Consider the following 19,870-nt stretch of genomic DNA (forward strand, 5'->3'; position numbering starts at 1 on the left):
ATACATTTTTGTTGAACCGAGTCCTTAAAGAAACCGCATTGCTTGGTGGCGAATTACTCGGCATTACGCTCGCTGTGTCCAAACAAGTGCTCTGCAGGCAATTTATCATTTATGTATTATGACTGTATAGCAGTATAACGGTCCTTTGTTACACTGTGGCACGTCAGGAGTCAATACTTTACATTTTTGCGTTTGGTTCAGTCTTAGGTCACCACCGCGGCTCGCTTTCCCCCCATTGCCTCCGCTGTGCAGTTCCCTGCGCCGTGCCCGTCTCTCACACAGACCTGCTGGGAGCATTTCTCGCCGCTGCTGAGAGAGGGGAAACCCACCTCCGAAACGGGAGCTTCCAAAATCATTTCTTTTCACCACAGCAGTGCCAGTGAGAGTAACCGCGGGGCTGACCAAGGGGCGGCAGCTCGGCGATGGTCACAACCTGTTCCACGTACTTCTCCCCACCTCTCCTCTCCCTGCCGCCAGCGTGCGCTGGGCACAGCGGGGGAAAAGCAGCCTGGTGACGTGGAGGGCTTGTTCGTAATGTGTAGTCCCGGAGGCGCCTCTGTCGCTTGTGGGCTTCCCACTGTGCAGGCTGCGGGCCCAGCCCAGCCGCCTTTGCCGCCTCCCGGCCGCAGCTCCTCTGCGCTGCTGTCCCCGGTGCGGCGTCCGTTCCCTGAGCACGAGGGTGAGCGCAGAGGCCGGCTCCCAGGCTTGGCCGCTGGTGCCGTTGTATGTGTGCCACAGCAGCGGGGCAAGAGGGCTGCGCCTGTGCCAGCATGTGCTAAATCCACAGGAATTATAATTTTATTATTTTCCCAGATAGCTGCTCACAGAGCTTGTTGAACTATGCTTAATGATAGAAATTGGCAGCTGCGATATTTTACTGTGAAGGTTTATCCCATTAGACATCCTTTCATCATAATCTGGGTAAATCAGCTTTGTCAGCAATATATATTACGCCGGTTGCTGAAGTTGCTTTCCAGGTACATGAGATTATTTTAAATAAATAACCTGACATGTTTTCACCCTCTCCAGTTGAACACATTTCCCAGGAAGGCTTCAGATAGCCTTGGCTCTTACTTACGTATAAGCTGCTCAAAGAAGAACCTAAATGGTTTTTTTTTTTCCATCTTTTTAAAGGAAAGGTGTATTTTGTATGCACTTTTTGAGAAAGTGGCTTTTAACCATGGTGGAGAACTCGTTGGAGAGATTGCAGGCTGTAATTGGAAAACATGTAGAAGAACGTGTGTAGCCCCGTTCGGAGAGGATTGTTTATTCAGCTGTTCTACATAGACCTAAAAAGATGATATTGCACAATCTTGCTTCATGTGTGAATATCCTTAGCTCCTTGGAGACCGGATTACGGTGCTTTGATATCTGTTATTTTTTAAAGTCAGCAGCTGTTGACTGCATCTCGATGTAGTTTACAGAGGATGCAAGATGTTAATTGCACACAGATTATATTTGCAGATTTCAAAGGTACAGAAAATTAGAGGAACAAGCTACAAATCTCTATGAATATAGTGTATTGAATGCACTTTTGATACTTCTGATCTCATGCTTTTATAAAAATTATATCCCCGTGTCAAATGTACCAGGGATGTTTGTATGCAATGCTTGTACGTGAATGCAATGATACAGATTAGAAGATTGTAATGTGGAATACACATATGTATGGTTTTGAGTTATGTGTTTAATGCCAAAAAGAAAGATTCATTTAGGTGTTACTAGACTTGCATAATGCACCTGTCCTAACACCATGCTAATAAGGTATTTATACCACATCCTCTTATGTTCTTTTGAGATGCATATTGTGTCTTCTGCATGAAGATAAATACAGAGTTTAGCAACTATTATATAATTTGAATGCTAAGCAAATTGAACAAGCTGATGCTCGATGCCTTCTCCTGGAAGGATTGAAAGGTTGCAAAAGTTGAATCACTCCCAGCGTTTTCAGCAGAAACCCAAATATTTCACATTAGTCTTGCTCTGTCTTTCTTGTAACCCTCCTGCTCTTTCCCTACGTGCCTTTCCGCATGAACTGCTCTCGGAAACTGGCAAAATCGTGTATTAATCTGTTCTGTATCAAGGAAATGTAACTATAGATTGAAAGGAAGACAAACACAATTAAAATATTTTGCTTTTATTATATTTTAAAGGGAAATACTACATTTTCCTCAGAAAAAGATCCTTCTTTATTCATTATAATGCGAATTATTATCTCCCATGGAAAAGCAAAATATTTCAAGTCTAGCGTAGAAGAGAACTGTGTTCTGCTGCCTTTCTGAATGTCTGGCCTTCCACAGTTTCAGTTTGGACTTGAAGCTACTTCTCCTTACACACTCAGCTCTGAAAAATCCGTTATCATTTCTTCTGTTGCCCTGTCCCTGCAGGATGGAGAGTTTGTTGTTATTTAATCACATATCAACTTAAACATACTTCCTATTGACTTAAAATTAGTAACTGTTTTATATACATTCAAATCTATTTTGCACTAAAATGTCTGTCTGTTGGAGGCATATTCTAATTTCTCCTGTGAAAAAAGGGTCCTGAAATGTTTTGAACTCCATGTGGTAAATTCAGTCAATATTATAAAAACGTTAAAAGTTAGCATGTTGAGCAAGGAGTTTCAAGAGGAAGAGAACATGAAATTCCTGTAGGTAGCTGGCTTGAGGCACTTCAGTGGCATACAAATATAAGGAGTAAAGGCGTTCTTGGCCTTCCCCAAATACACCTCCCTTCTGTGACAGCCGATTGCCCTTCGAAGGGCAGGGTTCCGCTTTTCTTTTTGACCGGTACCCACACAATGGGCCCCTGGCCCCGCGTTGCGTTCTGCAGCTCTGCCAAATAAATATTAAACGTTACCAGTGATGGTAAAGGTAATATTTACATTTTGGTCTATTTCTAACATTTCCGTCTCTTTTTTCTTTTTTCTTTTACATGCTTTCTTGGGTATAGCAGACCATTTAGGAATTGAATTCATGGGTAAGTTTTCATTTCTCTTCCTTTCACCTGCTAATATTTATCATGGTGCTTTATCCCAAAGTACGTGAAGGTTAATGGGATTGGGCTCCTATTATATTTATCGACTACATTTGAAATTAAATTAAGATTGTCCATTGCGAGAGGGCTTAAAAAGTATATAACGATATTTTGGTATTTTATTGGTGTTTAATGAAATGCAATATAAAGATTATATGGCCATATCATTACCTTTGAGGAATAATATTTTATATGAGATTTTAGGAAAGAGTTAATTCCTACCTTCATGTAAAGGACAGTAAATTTTCAATTAGTTGGTTTTTTGGTGTTCCCCCCCCCCCCCCCGAATTTGGTGTTGATTACAATGTTAAATGTAACTAGGTTTAATAAGAACCATTTCATTAGTTTGTAACAGACAAGTCAGAGGAATACTTTTAAGAAAAGGGACAAATATCTGTGATTCTGTAAAATTAGTTAACTTTGGGTTAGGAAAAAGCTAAAGCGGGAGTGAAGAATTGCTTCTTATAGTTTTAGAAAGGAAAAGATGATGTTCTATTGACTCAGTGTAATGTATTCATAGCCTGATGGAATGATAGGCTTAACAGGTCACCGCCTCACCTCTCAGCTGCTGATCTGCAGGCAGCATGGGTAATTTCCTTGAGGAAGCCAAGGTTTGTCCTTAGCAGAGTTCATAGACTGGTGCATCATTTGTTTAAAAACAGCTTGCATAAACCATTAAGCATGACTTAAAACACTATAATAAAAAGCTTGCAAATTCATATCGTTATCATAAAAAAAAAAAACCAAAAGCAAAACCTTTTAATGTGTCCTTTCCCTATGTTGACTTTTACTTAATTTTTTTAGATTTTAAAAATCAAAATATGATAGCCCAGTGATTGTAAGTGGTGATATGGGGATTTTGTTGACAAGTTGAGAATAAATTGTCATGAAACCAATATGGTGATGAGTGTAAACTATGTGGCAGGCTGCATTAGCAAGAGGATAGCCAGCAGGTCGAGGGATTTTTTTCCTACTGCTTTCGAACTTGTGTGGCGTACCTAGAGAACTGTCTCCTCTCTAGAGACGAGTTCTCTCTAGAGTACTATTCTGTGATCTCCAGAAGTTTAGTGTTTCACTTCACTTTATATGAAACTTTTTAAGTACTGGTGGAATTGATGCAAGTGTTTTCACAGACTTATTGGACAAGCACAATTGGGAAATGGTTACTTTAAAGGCTCTGCACATATCCCAGTTTTACTGCTTAAATTGTAGGCAGCAGTCTTGAGGCATACAAATTGAAGGACAAGCATGTACATAAAAGAAACAGAATAAGGAATATATATAGGATTCTTAGAGTGAGCCTTTCCATAGGAAGCAGGAAAATGTTACCCAGGAGGCGAAGCTGAATTATTTTAACTTTATTTTGAGCATTTTAGTTTCCTCTTTTTTTAAAAAGACATCTCTTTAAGACTTGAAATAAAGCCAAGCCCTGAAGTCTTGGCTCAGAGTAGTCTTCTCATATGAGTAGCTTTCTGATTCTCTTATTTAATATTGGAACAGATCTTGATGGTATAGAAATTAATGAAATCTTGTGTCTCGAGCCTGAAAATATTATGACAGCAGTCTAAAATGAGGCTTGAGGTGGTTTTCTGTGGGCTAGAGAAAAGCAAGTTCCAGAATCATATGCAAAAGTGAAATGCTTGTGCTTCTTAAACCCTCCTCCTGTCTTTTTGAAGAATTACTTAGGAAGCGTAAGCACATATGGAATCATTACTGCACGCATAGCAAAGCACAAATCCCACCCTGTGTACAGAGAGATCAGGTGACAATATACTCATCGAATTAGGGCCACTCATGCAAAGCCTCTCCCATGAGTTTACTTCTATACTATAGAAAATAATTGCAATTAGTGGGGAGGGTACTTTCCAATTACGAGAAATAACAAGGCATAGATGCTGCAGAGCTTAGCCTTGTTTGTGCGTGACCCAGGGAGGAGCACTCTGTCTAATGTTTTCATTGCATTTGCGGCCTCAGTTGCCTTAGGAATTCCATTTCCATTGTCATCTTCCAGAAATTTTGCTGGAAAACCATGTAAGCTGGGATTCCCAGGGAAGGTTGAACTCCTTCCACAGTAGGTAAAGCTAAAATCTCATGTAGATAGGAACACCTCCCTGTAGAGGTGCCCCAGGGGACAGATGAAATGTACCACTAGCTACACATCTAGCTTAGCGTACATTCACCAAGGAAAGTAGGTGAGCATAGTCAGGTTTTTTGCTAGACTCTCAAGAATCATTGGAGTGTATATAGCTACCCCGTCCTTTTACTGTCCTGTTAGGGATCTGTTGTCCATGAATTTGTGTATCCTTTTGTGAACAGCTGTCTTCTCCCACAAGCTCCTGTGGCAGCCAGTTCCAGAGCTCAGTAGTTAGGGGCTGTGTACGTTGCTTTTCCGTTACCTGTTGAAATCTCCTTCCTACCAGATCCTTAGCTCTCACGTGCAGGACTTACTGAACAAGAATTATGCATTCAGTTTATCTACCACGCTGACTGTTGTGTTAACCTCTCGCATGTTCTCACACCCTCTTCCCCTTTTGGATATTGTCAGGTTTATGTTCCATACAATATTCAATACTGTGCATTCCCAAACATGAATATGTGATACTTTAATATTGTTGCTGGCTTTGATTTGCAGTGTCTGTTTTTTTGTATGGATTGCAGAGATAAATGCAGGCATATTAACGTGGCATATCTGTTTTAAAATGTTGCAAACATAACAATTCATGTATGGTTCTGACGTATGCATGTGCAGCTTATCTTGAATTAAATGAAAGCCAAGTATGCGTTCAAGGGGTACTACGTCCTTAAAAATGTGGATTTAAGTATTGTGATAAGACTGGCCAACCGTTATGAAATTTCTGGTGATAAAGAAATGCTTTACACTTCCTAGTACCTCAAAGAAGGAGGAAAAAAAAAAAAAAAGATCTTGTGTTTGATACTCACTTGTGAGAGCTAGATTCAATTTCCATCTCTGATGCGATCTTCCGCAAAGGCTTTGGGCAAGGTATTTAAATCTCTCTGTGCCTTAGATTCTCAGTTACAGTAATTTTTGTCAGGCTTTCTGCATTTAGATTCCTCAGCTCTTTGGGGAATATCTTTCGGTAGTATGTAACACAGAAACTGTTTCTTCCTTGCAAGAGGGTGCAGACTTTGCTGCCTCCTTGCCTGTGCTCCCCGGTTCCTCGTAAGAGAGCACAGCGGTGCATGGGAGAGCAGCGTACAGCTCACACAGGAGTGCAACGCACCTGGGCTGGGTTGGTGCACACGTCTGTGTAGTTCCCCGTGTCTCACCAATGATGGTGCATGCAATTCTATTTAAATTTGCAACACAAAGGTAAGTAAATATTATCACAGTGTTCCTGCAAACTGGAAATCTACTTGTATTAACAGTTTCACGTCAATTGAAAGCAGGCTGGCTGTTGGTAATGTTCACGTGAGGCAGTGAGTTTGTAAAAAGACTGAAGGAAGCAGCTTTTATTCAATGAGAAAACAAAGTGATGTATGGTTAGCATTAGATAGCATGGGGATACGAGTATCTACAGCTTATTATCATTTTTTGACCCAAGTGGTTAACTGCACTGCAGGGCTGAATGGTTTATTTTTCTCTGATGGAAAATTTGATGATGAAGCCAAATATCTCTGATAGCCAATGTGGCTGATCAGGTTACTTTGGTGCAACAGGCAGCAGTTGAAAGCTGAGCTGTGGAGACTGACCTCGTGCGTGTGGTCCCAGCTGCAGAGTGAAATCGTTGCTTTAACTGCCAGATACAAGGAGGTGCAAAAGCCTGAGACTGATCTTTGGAAATAAGCGTTCTGCGCAAAGAGGCAGTGCCCGAGACGAGGAGTCGTCAGTTTTACTCATTTCTTACACTGAGACTGAGTAGAGTTAAGGTGTGTTAAGGGATGAAACGTGAAGGTGAGTGAGTATTGGAATAACCTGCTACAACACATGAAAAAACATGACTATTTCAGCAATTCACCTACACCACCTAATCCAATGATCCAGAATCTTTATCTTTTGTTCTGTAACAGTAATTTACAATGGATACAGTTGAAAATAAAATGCCCCAAGAAAGCGTAACAGGCAGATCGCTTCAGTTGGGATGAAAATACAGTCATTACATGTAACAGTCCTCATCCTCTAGGCTGCTTAGCAGTTAAACCAATAACAGTGGTGTAAATAATGATGATGTGATAACCTGAATCTCCCCATGTGTGAATTGCAAAAATAATACAGCGGTTGCTATATTTAGTTGCTACTTTTAACTTGCTGATTCTTAGGCCTTACACAGGAAATTAATATTTTTCCTTAGAACTAGTTATCTTTTCTGAAAAAATCAGAGGAAGCTTCACTGAAGTCAACGGAGTATGAATGATATGTAATACCCTTGTAAGTGGTGAATCATTAAATAACGTTTAATTGAGCAGAGCAATAAAGTAACTCAAGAACAGGATCCTATTAAAATTTATATATCTCCTTAAAATGACTACAATGTGAAATGTATTTAGTTTTCTGTACTTTGAGCAGTTGTTAATATCAGAGAAGACGGTGCATGCTTCATTTTCACTGTGCTGATTCTCACTGCCTCCTCATTGCGATAAGATGGTTGTAGGCCTAAGACTCCAGGAACATGTGATCCAGTTAACTAAATTGACTCTGTGACCTTGTGTCATGCACTGTGATGGATGCATTTTGATTTTTCCAAACTGCAAAAGTTGGTTTTGTTGATGGGCAGTATAAGCAAGACTGCAAGAATTTAATATTTTCCCGTTTGCGAAGAAATAAAAAAGCAAAGTTCATTAGTTCCTGCACAGCTCACAAAATGTGCAGCTGGTGAGTTGTCCTCTGAAACTCCATGTCTTGTAGTCGCAAACAGACAATGAAAATAAATAACCAGTGTTTGCATGGATGGTCCTAGCCTTTGGTACCATTTAGCAGCTCTTACCTGTTATAAAACCCTGTAACACTCCTGTCCTCACTGGAAGAGAGGATGAATGTTGAGTTACATGAGCAAAGAATGTACATGTTCTAAAGGACATATGTTTAAAAAATAAAGTTCTGTTTTCCCTGTATCCCTTTTTTAAGATATAAAGCAGGTAGATCCTTTCCTGGTAATATGGCATGCTGACTGGTTTTATGCTCCTCTTTACACAAAATCTATTATTAGACATTCTGATCACAATCATCCCTCAGTACTATCAAAGCATATCTGTCTAATAATTATATTGTTCTTAATCATAAGCATTTAAAATATTTCATCTGTACTCCAATAAATTCCTGAAGAGCTAAGAGGGGCTATTCTGATAGGCATTAATACTTGTAATGTTTACTACCGCTGTTGTCATTGCTCCTTGAATCCCTTTGTTCTTCATCCTGCCCCAACTTTTCATTACTGTCTTCTGATTTTACCTGTTCAAATTTAGTAAAGGCTCTGCTCTTGGGACCTTGTCTTTCTGTTTGCTTTGTGAAATACCTGTCCTTTTTAAGTATGCTGCAAAATAACAATAGTATCCTGAGGCATGAAATGGCTTCAGCTCTTCAGCACTTTCCACAGGATTCTTTTAGCTGGGAAGAAGAGTCATTTATCACCTCGAGAGAAAAGAGATGTGAACACCAGAAGAGAGAGTTTTATAATAACAGCTGATGTCTGTGTGCTGTAAGGGTAATGGATGAAGCAGAGGTTCCTCAGGGGCTGGAGGAAGCTCTGCCAGTGGTTGTAACTGTTTAAGAAAATGTACCTCTTAAATGAAAGTGAACGTGCATCTGGTGAACGTGTTGCATCTTGGCTCAGTTTGGGGGATATGGTTTGGTTTTGGTTTAGTGGGAGGGAGAGATTTATCTCTAGATATTTTGTGACTCAGCTACCGTCTTGGTTCGGTGCTACCATCTGTACTTTTCTCGGTATGTCATTTTTCCAATTTATCTGTATTTTATGTATTGGCAATGAACTGGGTTGGATTAACATGCATTAATTTTAAAAGGCAGGACTAAGATTTGCCATGTGGTTAACATATGTGTGCTGTTAATTGCCTATAGTGCTTTATCAAAATAGTAATGCTGTGAACTCTGTGGATAAATGGATGTTAATATATGTAACTTACTCTGATGACTTTCCTCTGTGTTTGGTTTCTTCTGCTTTCTCTAATTGAAGCTACTAATCATTTATGATGAAACTTACGGAAACTAAAAAAAAAAATCAATTGCTAACACAGTACACTGACAAGTTTAGAAAGCCAGAATTGGTCTGAGTTTCTCTGTTTTGCTGGGGGCTGGGTTGGAAGGAGGCACTGGTTGCATTAAGGAGGGTATCAGGCTGTAAAAGTGGGTGTATGTCATCAGTAATGCTACATATAACCATTAGTCGGCACTTCCAGTGTGAATGTGTAGTGTGTATCCTCATGTGCTGATCGGGGAGTAAAGTCAAAGTGTTGTCTGTGGATTAGAAAAGAGTATTTTTGAAGCCTTAAAAATGGATATTGTCTACAAGCCTCCAGGTAAGTTTCCATTTAACTCCCAGTGCCAGGTACAAACCTCTTCTGCATGGTGCTGGTTTCAAGAACGTTCACGCTGTATTGGCACCTTGGGGAGAAAGGATGTGTGCTTCAAGGCTGGATTTCAGCTGAGGCCACAGCATCTCGTCTGCATGCAGAGGGGCTTTGCTGTAGTATGTCTCTGTGTGTGCAAATGATGTGTACATTCTGGTTTGGGATTAGGCATGTGCCCTAGGTTCCTGCGTGGCCGGTGTATCTCAGAGGTAAACACTTTTTATCATGAAATACAGGTAATTGGATGGCACCGACACTGAACAGACAGCCGTGCATTTAAATGTGACCTTATACCCAGTCAGTCTCGTAACCTGCGTCTTGAATGTGGTATTTAGGTAAATGCTTCACTGAGCTTGAGAAATTGTTAAAACTGACACCATGAGGGTATGTAATGCAATTAGATGACTCGCAATGTTGAGATTTTACTCTTGGCCTTGTTTGGGCTCAGCTGCAGTTTAACCGGATGCAAAAATATGTAGACAGTGACTTGTATATATTGTACCCTGCTGAAACAAGCCTAGCAGGACAAAGGCGAGATCTGCGTGTCAAAGGTGATGGTAAAGACAGCTGCCAGAAGACTTGCCAGTGAGACTTTATATTTCCAGTTGAAAGAGAACCTGGGAGGAGGCTTCAAAGTAGTAAGTACAATCCGGGCATGCCCATGAGAACCTGGAATCCATTGTTAGGCTTCTAGGGTGGGAGTTTTTTATTAGTAGAAGGTTGTTTACTGTGTACTGAAGTTATCTTGCTACAGGAGAAGAGGCTCCACGTGCCAGAGCTGTACCCTGTTTACGCAGCCACAGTGAATCAGTGTTACTTTGTCCTTTTCCTACTTGGAGGTGTTATGTAGATGTCAAATCTCATCCAGTAAATGATGCAAGGATTCGGAAAGCAGAAGGTAAGTATCACAATAAATGTTCCATGACAGTGGTGCGCTTGTAATGTATATTACGGTTGTATAGAAAAATTGATGTTTCTGACAATGAACTAAATCTTTCTGTGTCCTCTGTGCCTAGAATGAGTAGAGACAGTGTCCTGCCAGTAATTGCTGGAAGCAGAGGAGAAGGGTAAGCAGTATGGAAAAATTACCAATGCACCATGTAGAACACTAAATTATTTTTTCATGTACTTCCTTTTCTTTTCTTTTGCAGGAGCTGTAGGATATTGGCACGTGGAGAAGTGCAGAGATATTATTCCTATTCTGGCTGATTTTTTTAATAAAGTTATTTTTATCATAATGGAAAATTGCCTCATGATCCCGTTTCCTGTCCCTATCAGCATCAGTTTTATCCCCATTTCAAAACTAACCTGTCTGTGCTGAAAAGCACTGTTTGTCCAGTTACCCAGGTTATTTATCAGTATTTGCTTCAGACTAGACACCTCAACAGTTATCTGGGAAACAAGCCTGAGCAGCAGCAAAGGAGGGGGGAAAAACAAGTAGTGTAGTAGCATGCATGTATTGTTCTGGTGTGCTCAATTCTTAACAACATTTAAATAATTACAGAACTGCAAACTGTTGCCTGCAGATCACAGATGGGCTTTTTTGTTTACCAGTGCTGACTTTTCATCTTTGAATGGTAAAATTAATTGCCATAAGGTATTTTCATTTAGTATGGACTCAGAATTTTCAAACACCATTTGGATCATGCCCATGTAGTTTAGTCACTGTAGTTATTGTGTCAGTTATCCAGTCATTCTCATATGAATTAATAGGATCCTTTTTTATTTTTGTGATAAGTTAATTATGTACTACTCCATGCCTACATTAGCAAGTAAACTCTATTATAGAATCATAGAATGGTTTGGGTTGGAAGGGACCTCAAAGATCATCAGTTCCAAACCCCCTGCTGCGGGCAGGGACACCCTCCACTAGACCACATTGCCCAAAGCCTCATCCAACCTGGTCTTACTATTGTAATATAGTATTACTCTATGGTTATTCTTTCAGGTCTCTTAGTAATTTTGCATTTCACATTCAAATAGAAAGGTAAATCAATATGAAAATCTAAAATAATAACCTGGTAGTAGAGGAGCATAAAATGTTGACAGCATTGAAGTTCTCAGCAGAATTAACTGAAACAATTTAGGGTCTTCACTATTTGATAGAAATAAAAAAAAAACTAAAAAAAAAAAAATCTCCTCAAAATAACAGATAGAAAAGAGCTGGACTAAATCAATTAGACCGAGCAGTTTGTAGAGGAGATGGAAGAGAGAGAAAAGAAGTTTAATTGCAATTAAGAGCATTAATACTTCTATTAGTAGTTTCCCACACATTGCTGTTAATGGCTAGGACTGTAAGTTGTTTCCTTCTGTCATTGAAATAAAGACCTTAGTCTCCAAAAGTACAAGCTTCTAAGTCATGAAAGGAACATGGAGTTAAATCAGCTGAAGAACTTCCATACCACATTGCCGAACGCTGCCCTGCCTGAGCCTTACCTCCATCCTCTGCGGTGGCTGGCTGCACTTGCAGCCTTCTTGCCAGTCTGCTGTGCCATGGGATAAGCACCAAGTTCTTCAGTGCTGTAAAGACTTAAGTATCTCTGTGCAAGCCAAGAATATTTAAAATTGATGCCTACAAAGACTTTGGGTGTTTTCAGAGTGTTAGTTGACTGGAAATTTTGAGAATTGCAGTGTTGAACTTAAGAGTTACTTTTGTCCTGCTCGTGATTTCAGAGTAAAACACATGGAAGTCAATGGATATTTCAATATAATTTTGTTATTTCTAAAGTAATCTACAGAACTTGAAATCAAGATCAAGTGTGTGACTGTATTCACAAATGAAGTGAGTTTGTTCTTTTCCTGATTGGCTCCAAATCACCTAAAACTGGAAATCGGATAAATCCTTCAACAGTAGTTACAAAACCTAGAATGTATGTGTAACTGTGTGTGATTGTGCAAAGCTAGGAGTATCTTCCTTTCCTCTCTTGAACTTTCATTCTTCTTCTCCCTACCTCTTATCTTTTGTACCCACTTCATTCTTTTCTTTTTTCTGTATCCCTGCAGTTTCATGAATTTACTGATCAATGTAACTTACACTATTTAAGTGTGTATTGCTGTTTACAGGGGTAACTACGAATCAGTTGTATCACAGCTGCTCTGTTTAACTTTAATGGAGAGTGTCACACACACACACTCTGAAGTTTTACTCGTTTATAATTGTAATGTCCTCTCCTGTATCCAGAAGTGATACAGCATTTGAAAAATGGGAGTTGCAATATACATTAACTTGCCCAGCTCATAAAATATGAATGCTCAGAAAATGAATACAGCAGTGTTAATACAGTTAATCAGCTTTAGAAAAACAAAAATATGTATTTATCACTATAATATACACTTGCATGGGATATTAATGAAAAAATACCAGCTACTTCGTTTTCTGTATTTATTCTACACTGTGCTCGTTACTCTCATTCAACTAATTTAAATTTGTTTTCAGGATAAGGACGATTTGCTTCTGATGAGAAAAGTTAGATGTCTTGTGCCACGTTTTTCTTTGAGTCTGTAAGGTAGAGTCTATTTACTGCAGATAAAGCCAGCTGTGCTGGAAATGTTGTACATTACAGTGGACTTACAGGATAGACTTTTAAAATTGTTGATCAAGAAGTAGTTGCACGTAGTGCATTGTTAGAGTGTGTACCATAAAAAAAAAAAAAGGCTTTATTCAACTCAAATGAATAACCTGCCTCAGTGAGAACAGCACTGTGACTCCTGCTAATTTTGCTGCATGAAGTTTCTTTATGCTTCTGTACTTTGGGCCATGTGCTTAAGACAAAAACAAGAAAGTGTCCTCAGTTAACTGTTTATTTAATGAATGATAAAGAGAAAAATCACCAAAAGAAGTAAACATTTTATTTCAGTCTTTTTTTTTTCCTGTAAATTTCTCTAGCGTGCTTTTAAAGTTTCTCTTGCCTGAAGGAGAGTCTCTTTTCAAGGTAAGGTAGTACTCTGATCCTTTTAATTAGTAATGTATCCTGTCTGGAATAAGATGGCTGACCTTTAGTGGGAAAAGGTGAGTGAATCCCATAAAAATCCTATAGAAACTAATCAAGCCATTTTAAATTAATTTATTCCAAGAAATGACTTAAGGGTGCACTGGAGAGAAAAGGTGGATGTACTTGTCTTAAGTTACGCTGTTTCTTTGAAGTTAATTAGATATTCATCTGTTTTTCCCAAGATTACTTATTTTAAGCTACATGTTCTACTCAAGATTTTGCTCCAATAAGACTACATTATCTCATGAAAACCTCAACAAAAATGTGTAAATTCTATTATTTATAAATGGTTTGCAGAATATGACTAGCGATTTGCAAGAACTATGCTGGTAGAGCAATATCTTACTTCTCAGTATTGGGTAAAAGTTTGTTAATTGCCGGTGATGCAATTGGTGTGGATAGAGGACCTCTGAAAGACAATTAAAATGCATACCTTGTCATCGATGCTGCTTTATTCAACTTTTATGGCGGGTGTTGTTCTGCTCAAGGGGTGAGTAATGTAATGCCTTTGGCTTGCTTTTTCAAGTGATTTGTAATTTTTTCTATATCTTTTAGGACAGGGTAGTATTCATGTATCAGCTATTTTTATTGTTTCATTGCCTCAGTACCTTTATGGATTGGATTTAGCATCTGTAGTCCATGAATCAGTTCAGTAATCATCCCATTCAGTCTGTTCATTCGTGTGCAGTGAGGATCTAACAGTCCTTTTGCAAAGAAAATTCAGAATCACCTTCATGTTTGCAGCTGTAACATTGTGACAAACTGCCTCGTGAAGATGATGAGGGGGCTGGAGTGTGTCTTTTATGAGGAAAGGCTGAGAGACTTGGGGCTCTTTAGCCTGAAGAAGAGAAGACTGAGAGGGGATCTTATCAATGCTTATAAATATCTAAATGGCAGGCCTCAAGAGGATGGGGCCAGACTCTTTTCAGCGGTGCCCAGCAACAGGACAAGGGGCAATGGGCACAAACTGGAACACGGGAAGTTCCGTCTGAACATGAGGAAAAACTTCTTCGCTTTGAGTGTGACTGAGCACTGGAACAGGCTGCCCAGAGAGGTTGTGGAGTCTCCTTCTCTGGAGAGATTCAAAACCCGCCTGTGCAACATGCTCTAGGTGATGCTGCTTTAGCAGGAGGGTTGGACTAGATGATCTCCAGAGGTTCCTTCCAACCCCTACTATTCTGAGAGTCTGTGAATTTAGGATTGAAATGTGCTCCAAATACCTTGCTGCGTGTTTAGCACCAAGTGTTCCTGGATTCTGGTAGTGCTGGTTTACCATGTCACCCATGCATCAAAAACAGGGACATAGTCTGTTCCCCTTTTTAGTACTGTGAAGAATGTGAGGGGGAAACAGTTCACTTTTTAAGAAGCTCATTCCTTGCCCCCCCAAATGTGCTCAGCTTCCCTAATTCTTTCATAATTTTAATGCTTCCATTTAAGTTTGTAGAGTTTCTTCTCTCAATAAAGTACACTAATAAAAATTCATGAAAATACCAGCATATGATTCACTTGTCTTGGAATTATCTTCTCATAAATACATCCCATGATGTAACATTACTGTTTTCTTCCATTCTGTGCTCCTTATTCTTTATGGTATCAAGGTTTGTACCATCAATCTTTTCATTTATGCTTTTGTCATCTTTATTGCTTGCTCAGTCTCTTTGATATCTTCATCTTATCCTTCATTCTTTTGGTCTTAGTGTTCTAAAAAATATTGATGCTTGCGTTGATAGCACAGCTGTGCCGGTAGACCTGCTTGCAAGGTCTTCTGCTGTTCAAAGGAGTGTGTCCCTCGCTGTCATTACTCTTGTGTCACTGTTCTTGAGAGAACAGCTTTTTAGCTATTTACTTCATTTAGGTGGTGTTTTTCCTTTTATTTTTCATTGTTTAGCACACCTCTTTTTGCAGCTGTCTCTTATTCCCTCATTATTTTGGTATTGCTATTACTTCTGCTGTTGATGTTCACTTTTTTTCTTACCAAAAGTGTTAAATTTTCTGAATTATAAGTCCATATTTGAACACCTATTATATGAGCATCTATTATTCAGAACTTATTATTTTATTTCTTTTATGCTTGAGCTTAAAACATCTTTTGTAATTCAGTAATAAATTCTAGCCTTCTTTTTTTCTCAGAGTTCTTTTTGCCAACCTCATGTTTATTTCCAAGGTCCCAACTGTCTTTTAGTTATTTGTGAGGGGCACTGCAGTGCGAGGAGCTACGGACTTATTAAAATAATTTAGAGTATCCCTTCGCTCTTTGTTATCTCTGTCTTTATGCACTAACTTCCCTGTGCAATATGTTTGAAGTGGTTCCTGATCTATAATGTATTATTTACTAGCTATTATATATTATTTACTAGCATAAAAATATTTTTTCTCTAATTCTTAGTCTTTTATCTGAGAATATTACTTCATACTTATTGTCTTTTTAGCTTTAGAAAGGTGGTAATTTAAAAAAAATTGTGGTGGTTTGTGGTTTTTTGTTGTTTTGTTGGGTTTTTTTTTTTGCTTTATGCCACCTGTTTTGCTTCCTCATGCGCTTTTTTTATTTCTGTTCCCCACTTGTCTGAAACTTCTGTCCTCTAGAGCATTAGTCGGTGTGCCTGTGAGTTTTCCTGTTTACTTAAAAAATATTTGTAAAATAGAAGTCACAGAACCACTGAATAATTCAGGGTGGAACCTGAAGATGTGAAGGTCTCTAGTCCAATCTGATGCTCAAAGTAGGGTCAGCTCAGGTGTCACCAAGCTGCTCAGGGCTTTATCCAACTTATTCTTTAAAAAACGGGGACTGCGTGACTTCTCCAGGCAGCTTGTTCCAATGCTTGACTGTCCTAATGGTAAAAGATTTTTCTTTATATCTAGTTAAAATGTCTCATTTTAATTTATTATTTGTGTAGAAATATTCTCAAATTATATATTTTCTACTACTTGATATTTTATATTTCAGACAAATAATTGCTTATTGATACTCAATTCTCTGCTTATTTAGAATGTTGTGCTTTTGGTAGGTGAAAATTTATTTCGTCTTAGATTTGATAATCCTTTTTTTCTTGCCTTGTCAAAACTATACTAGTCCTCATTTGTTTCTGTCATTTTACTACTAGAAAAAGTATGTGATGTAATTCTAAAGTAAAGCTTCCTCTGCAGCTTTTCAATTATCCAGACCTACGGTATTTTATCAGCTTTATGCAAAAGCAGGTTCTAAAATTAATGAGCTGCAGGACATTGTTTTGGGTAATCATCATAACTGAAGAGCTAGGAAGTTATTCTTTTTTAGATGTCTTATGTAGTATAGGTTTGTGATATAGATAATTTCTCATCTAGTACCTTATTTCACATTAAATTCTGTATTGAGGCAAAAATGTGAAAAATTAACTGGAAGTGTTGAGATTTCTAGAGGCCACAAAGACAAGCAAAGTAGTTTAACAACCTTAACTGTTAATGTTATGGAAACACGGGATGTAATTTGCTGTGAATCCTGACATAAGACCGTTTAACAGAATTCAGTTATAGGACTACCAGGAACAGTAGGAGTCACCATCAATTTATCCATAGTCTTCAGAGATCTTTTGGGTCTAGCACAACAGAATTCGAAACTGTTTGAAACAGTTTCAACAATGCAGTCTCATCTTCAAAGAGCCTTAGTAAAAGTGTTATAAACTTTAGCGACTGTCATCAAAATAAGCTTGAAAAAGTATTTAAAGCACAGGCTTTAAGCAAGCACACAATCTGTTCCATAAGTGCTTTTATTGATAGACATATACTTTCACAATAGCCTGAATCAGGAGCATAATCATGAAATGTGGATTAACATTCAGGATCGACTCATGCCTCAGTGTTGAAAATCTGTGATAGATTCTTTTGTGATTACTCTTATGCTGTTTCCTTTCTAACATTGTCTATATTTAAATTGCTTTAATTGTATTGTATAGTCCAAATCTGTGAACTTTAAGAGAATTTTAGTAACTTCTAAAATAATGAAAATATCTTTTTAGATAATATTTTTACTTTCATATCTTACTCATCTTTTGTGGTTTAGTGAATATTTACATAGCAAATATGGCTAGTATTATTAAAATGCTTTGCATAAGATGCTGTATGACATCATTCTTCTAGACTGAGATGCATTTATCCCATTTTTATGGGGGATGATGGCAGTGAACAAGCAACTCAATAAATCCAAGTGAAATTAATAGATTATTCTTTCTTTTCTGGTGTTTCTATGACGACGCATCAGCAAAAGGAAGAAGAGACTAATGATCTCCCTTTAGGGAGAACTTTTCCTTTCCTACATCATTTTACATATTGGCTAAACTTCTTTTTAGAACACTTTTCATAAAGATGCTTAAAAAGTGTATAAAAAGGCAGTTTGATTATTAATTATGATTATTATTTCATTAAGTACTTCTGGTAGTACCCAAAGTGCTAGTCACTTCCCAAGCAAAAGAAGGGGCATGAATGTGTGCTCTGCACTGACCTGAGAAAAGCAATAAATAAACCTGAGAGGTAACAAAGTGTGCCAAGTTGGGTAAGATGACAGGATCTAACCTGGCTCCTGTAGGCTGCTGATCTGACTCCCAGTATGAGAATATTGCAAGATTCTGGGGTATGTCACACAGATATGTTCATGAAAATATGCAAGTGCTCATGAAAGTGAACATAGTTGGTTTTAACCTGAGGTAAGAATGCATCTTGGCTATAAGTTTGAGGTATTACTAGCACGAGTGAAATAGGTTGCGAGATCAAATGATTGTAACTGAAATGTACTGAAATATGGCAGATGCCAATCTTGACTTCTAAAATACCTTAAAATCACCTTATCAGTGATGGCAGTCTGCATTGATACTGCGTAACAATAATGCCAGTAATGCCTTCATATTACACATCCCCATTCATGCCATTTGCTGTCTTGTTTGCGTTCAAGACGGTGATGTAACCTCTGGCTTTTGTAACAGAGGAGGTGGGTAACTCAGCATTCCACTGATGACATGGAAGGGTAACGCAACTTTTGGGGAGTTATCAGAAATACCAGCTCCAACCCATTACCAAACCCACCCTGTAGCAGGAGGATATTCTTATACTTTGGGACACATTTCCACAGTAATTTAAAATGAATGTTTTTTTACAGAAGTGATTGATAATCTTTTTTTAGTTCATTGTACAGCCTAACGGATCGATAGTTTGGGTTTTTGAACACTCTGCAGCACCCTAGCACTGTGGATTAGCTACTGTAAACGTAAGTTCATAATGTGCTCTAGTATCTATTAATAATGTATCAACTTATCCAGATAAAAGTACAATAGTACAAAACACTGACCTGATTGAATTAGTTTTTTCATTAATAGTGCATTTACTCAAAGAAGTAAACATGGAAGAAAAATTTACTTCTCAAGAAGTAGTGTCTAAATAAAACTAAAACAAAATTTATAAAATAAAAAATACTAAAGTTTCACAAAGCAGTGTGTAACAGTGTCCAGTCAACGAGCAAGCAAATGTAAATGTCCTAAAATTGGGTTTTACTCTTATTGATATGTGTTAAAAAAAAAAAAACAAAAAACAAAAAACAAACCACCAAACAAAACCCAAAAACCTGTAAACATTTAGAACTGAAAGATGATGACTTCCATGATTTTATTTCCAAAATTTAATACCATACTGAGGCAAGAGGCTGCAACACAGCATTATTCTAAAGCAATTATTTGCAGGTACAATCTAGATCTTCAGTGTCAGAGCTGAGATATGAAAGGAAGATAATCAGAAATTTCCTCGACCATAGTTAAATTTTCAATGCTGGTCTTACCTTAATCTATGAATTTTACATTTGAAGTCGTTTACACTGATAGATTCTCTGAATAAGATGAAGGCTTTTGAGCATCCTTTTGTGACACGGTTTGGGGTTTTTTTCTAGTCAGTTTAACTTTTTTTTTTCCTTTCTCTTTTTTTTTTTAATTGCAAGAAATACGTTATGTGGCAAATCCATCCAAAACATGACTGAATTCCTTCTCAAAGTATAGTGCCTTTCTGTAAAGCCTTTTGTTTTAATCGGAGATCTTTGTGCTGTTCTGTAATTGTGGTTTGTTTATGTAACCTGGCTCTCACATCTTCTATCATTGCACCTGTCAAGAAAGCTTCCTTTTACACTGGTGGGGGATTGAAAGATATAACGTGCAAGTGCACCTATACCTTATGAAAAATTGTTAAGTGGCTAGATGTATAAATATATGACTATATTAGATGAAACAAAGCTTAATTCCTGACAGAAAATCTCAGAGGAATCAGGTCTAAAATCAAAAGTTTCATGA

General features: G+C 38.1%; 1 protein-coding gene across 3 annotated transcripts in view; it reads left to right on the forward strand.

Moving 5' to 3' along the window:
• The window catches only part of NRG3 (neuregulin 3), a 407,103-nt gene that overhangs the window by 327,530 nt on the left and 59,703 nt on the right, over window positions 1-19,870 (forward strand). The window contains exon 4 of one of the 3 annotated variants that reach the window (XM_054832690.1): window positions 2,953-2,979. The exons of 1 other annotated variant lie outside the window; for it this stretch is intronic. In XM_054832690.1, the coding sequence (XP_054688665.1) occupies window positions 2,953-2,979 (27 nt within the window). The remainder of the gene's footprint in view (window positions 1-2,952; window positions 2,980-19,870) is intronic. One more of the 3 variants, XM_054832691.1, reaches the window with a different exon arrangement.

The sequence above is a fragment of the Grus americana genome, chromosome 7, assembly GCF_028858705.1.
Source record: "Grus americana isolate bGruAme1 chromosome 7, bGruAme1.mat, whole genome shotgun sequence".
NCBI classification, from domain to species: domain Eukaryota; kingdom Metazoa; phylum Chordata; class Aves; order Gruiformes; family Gruidae; genus Grus; species Grus americana.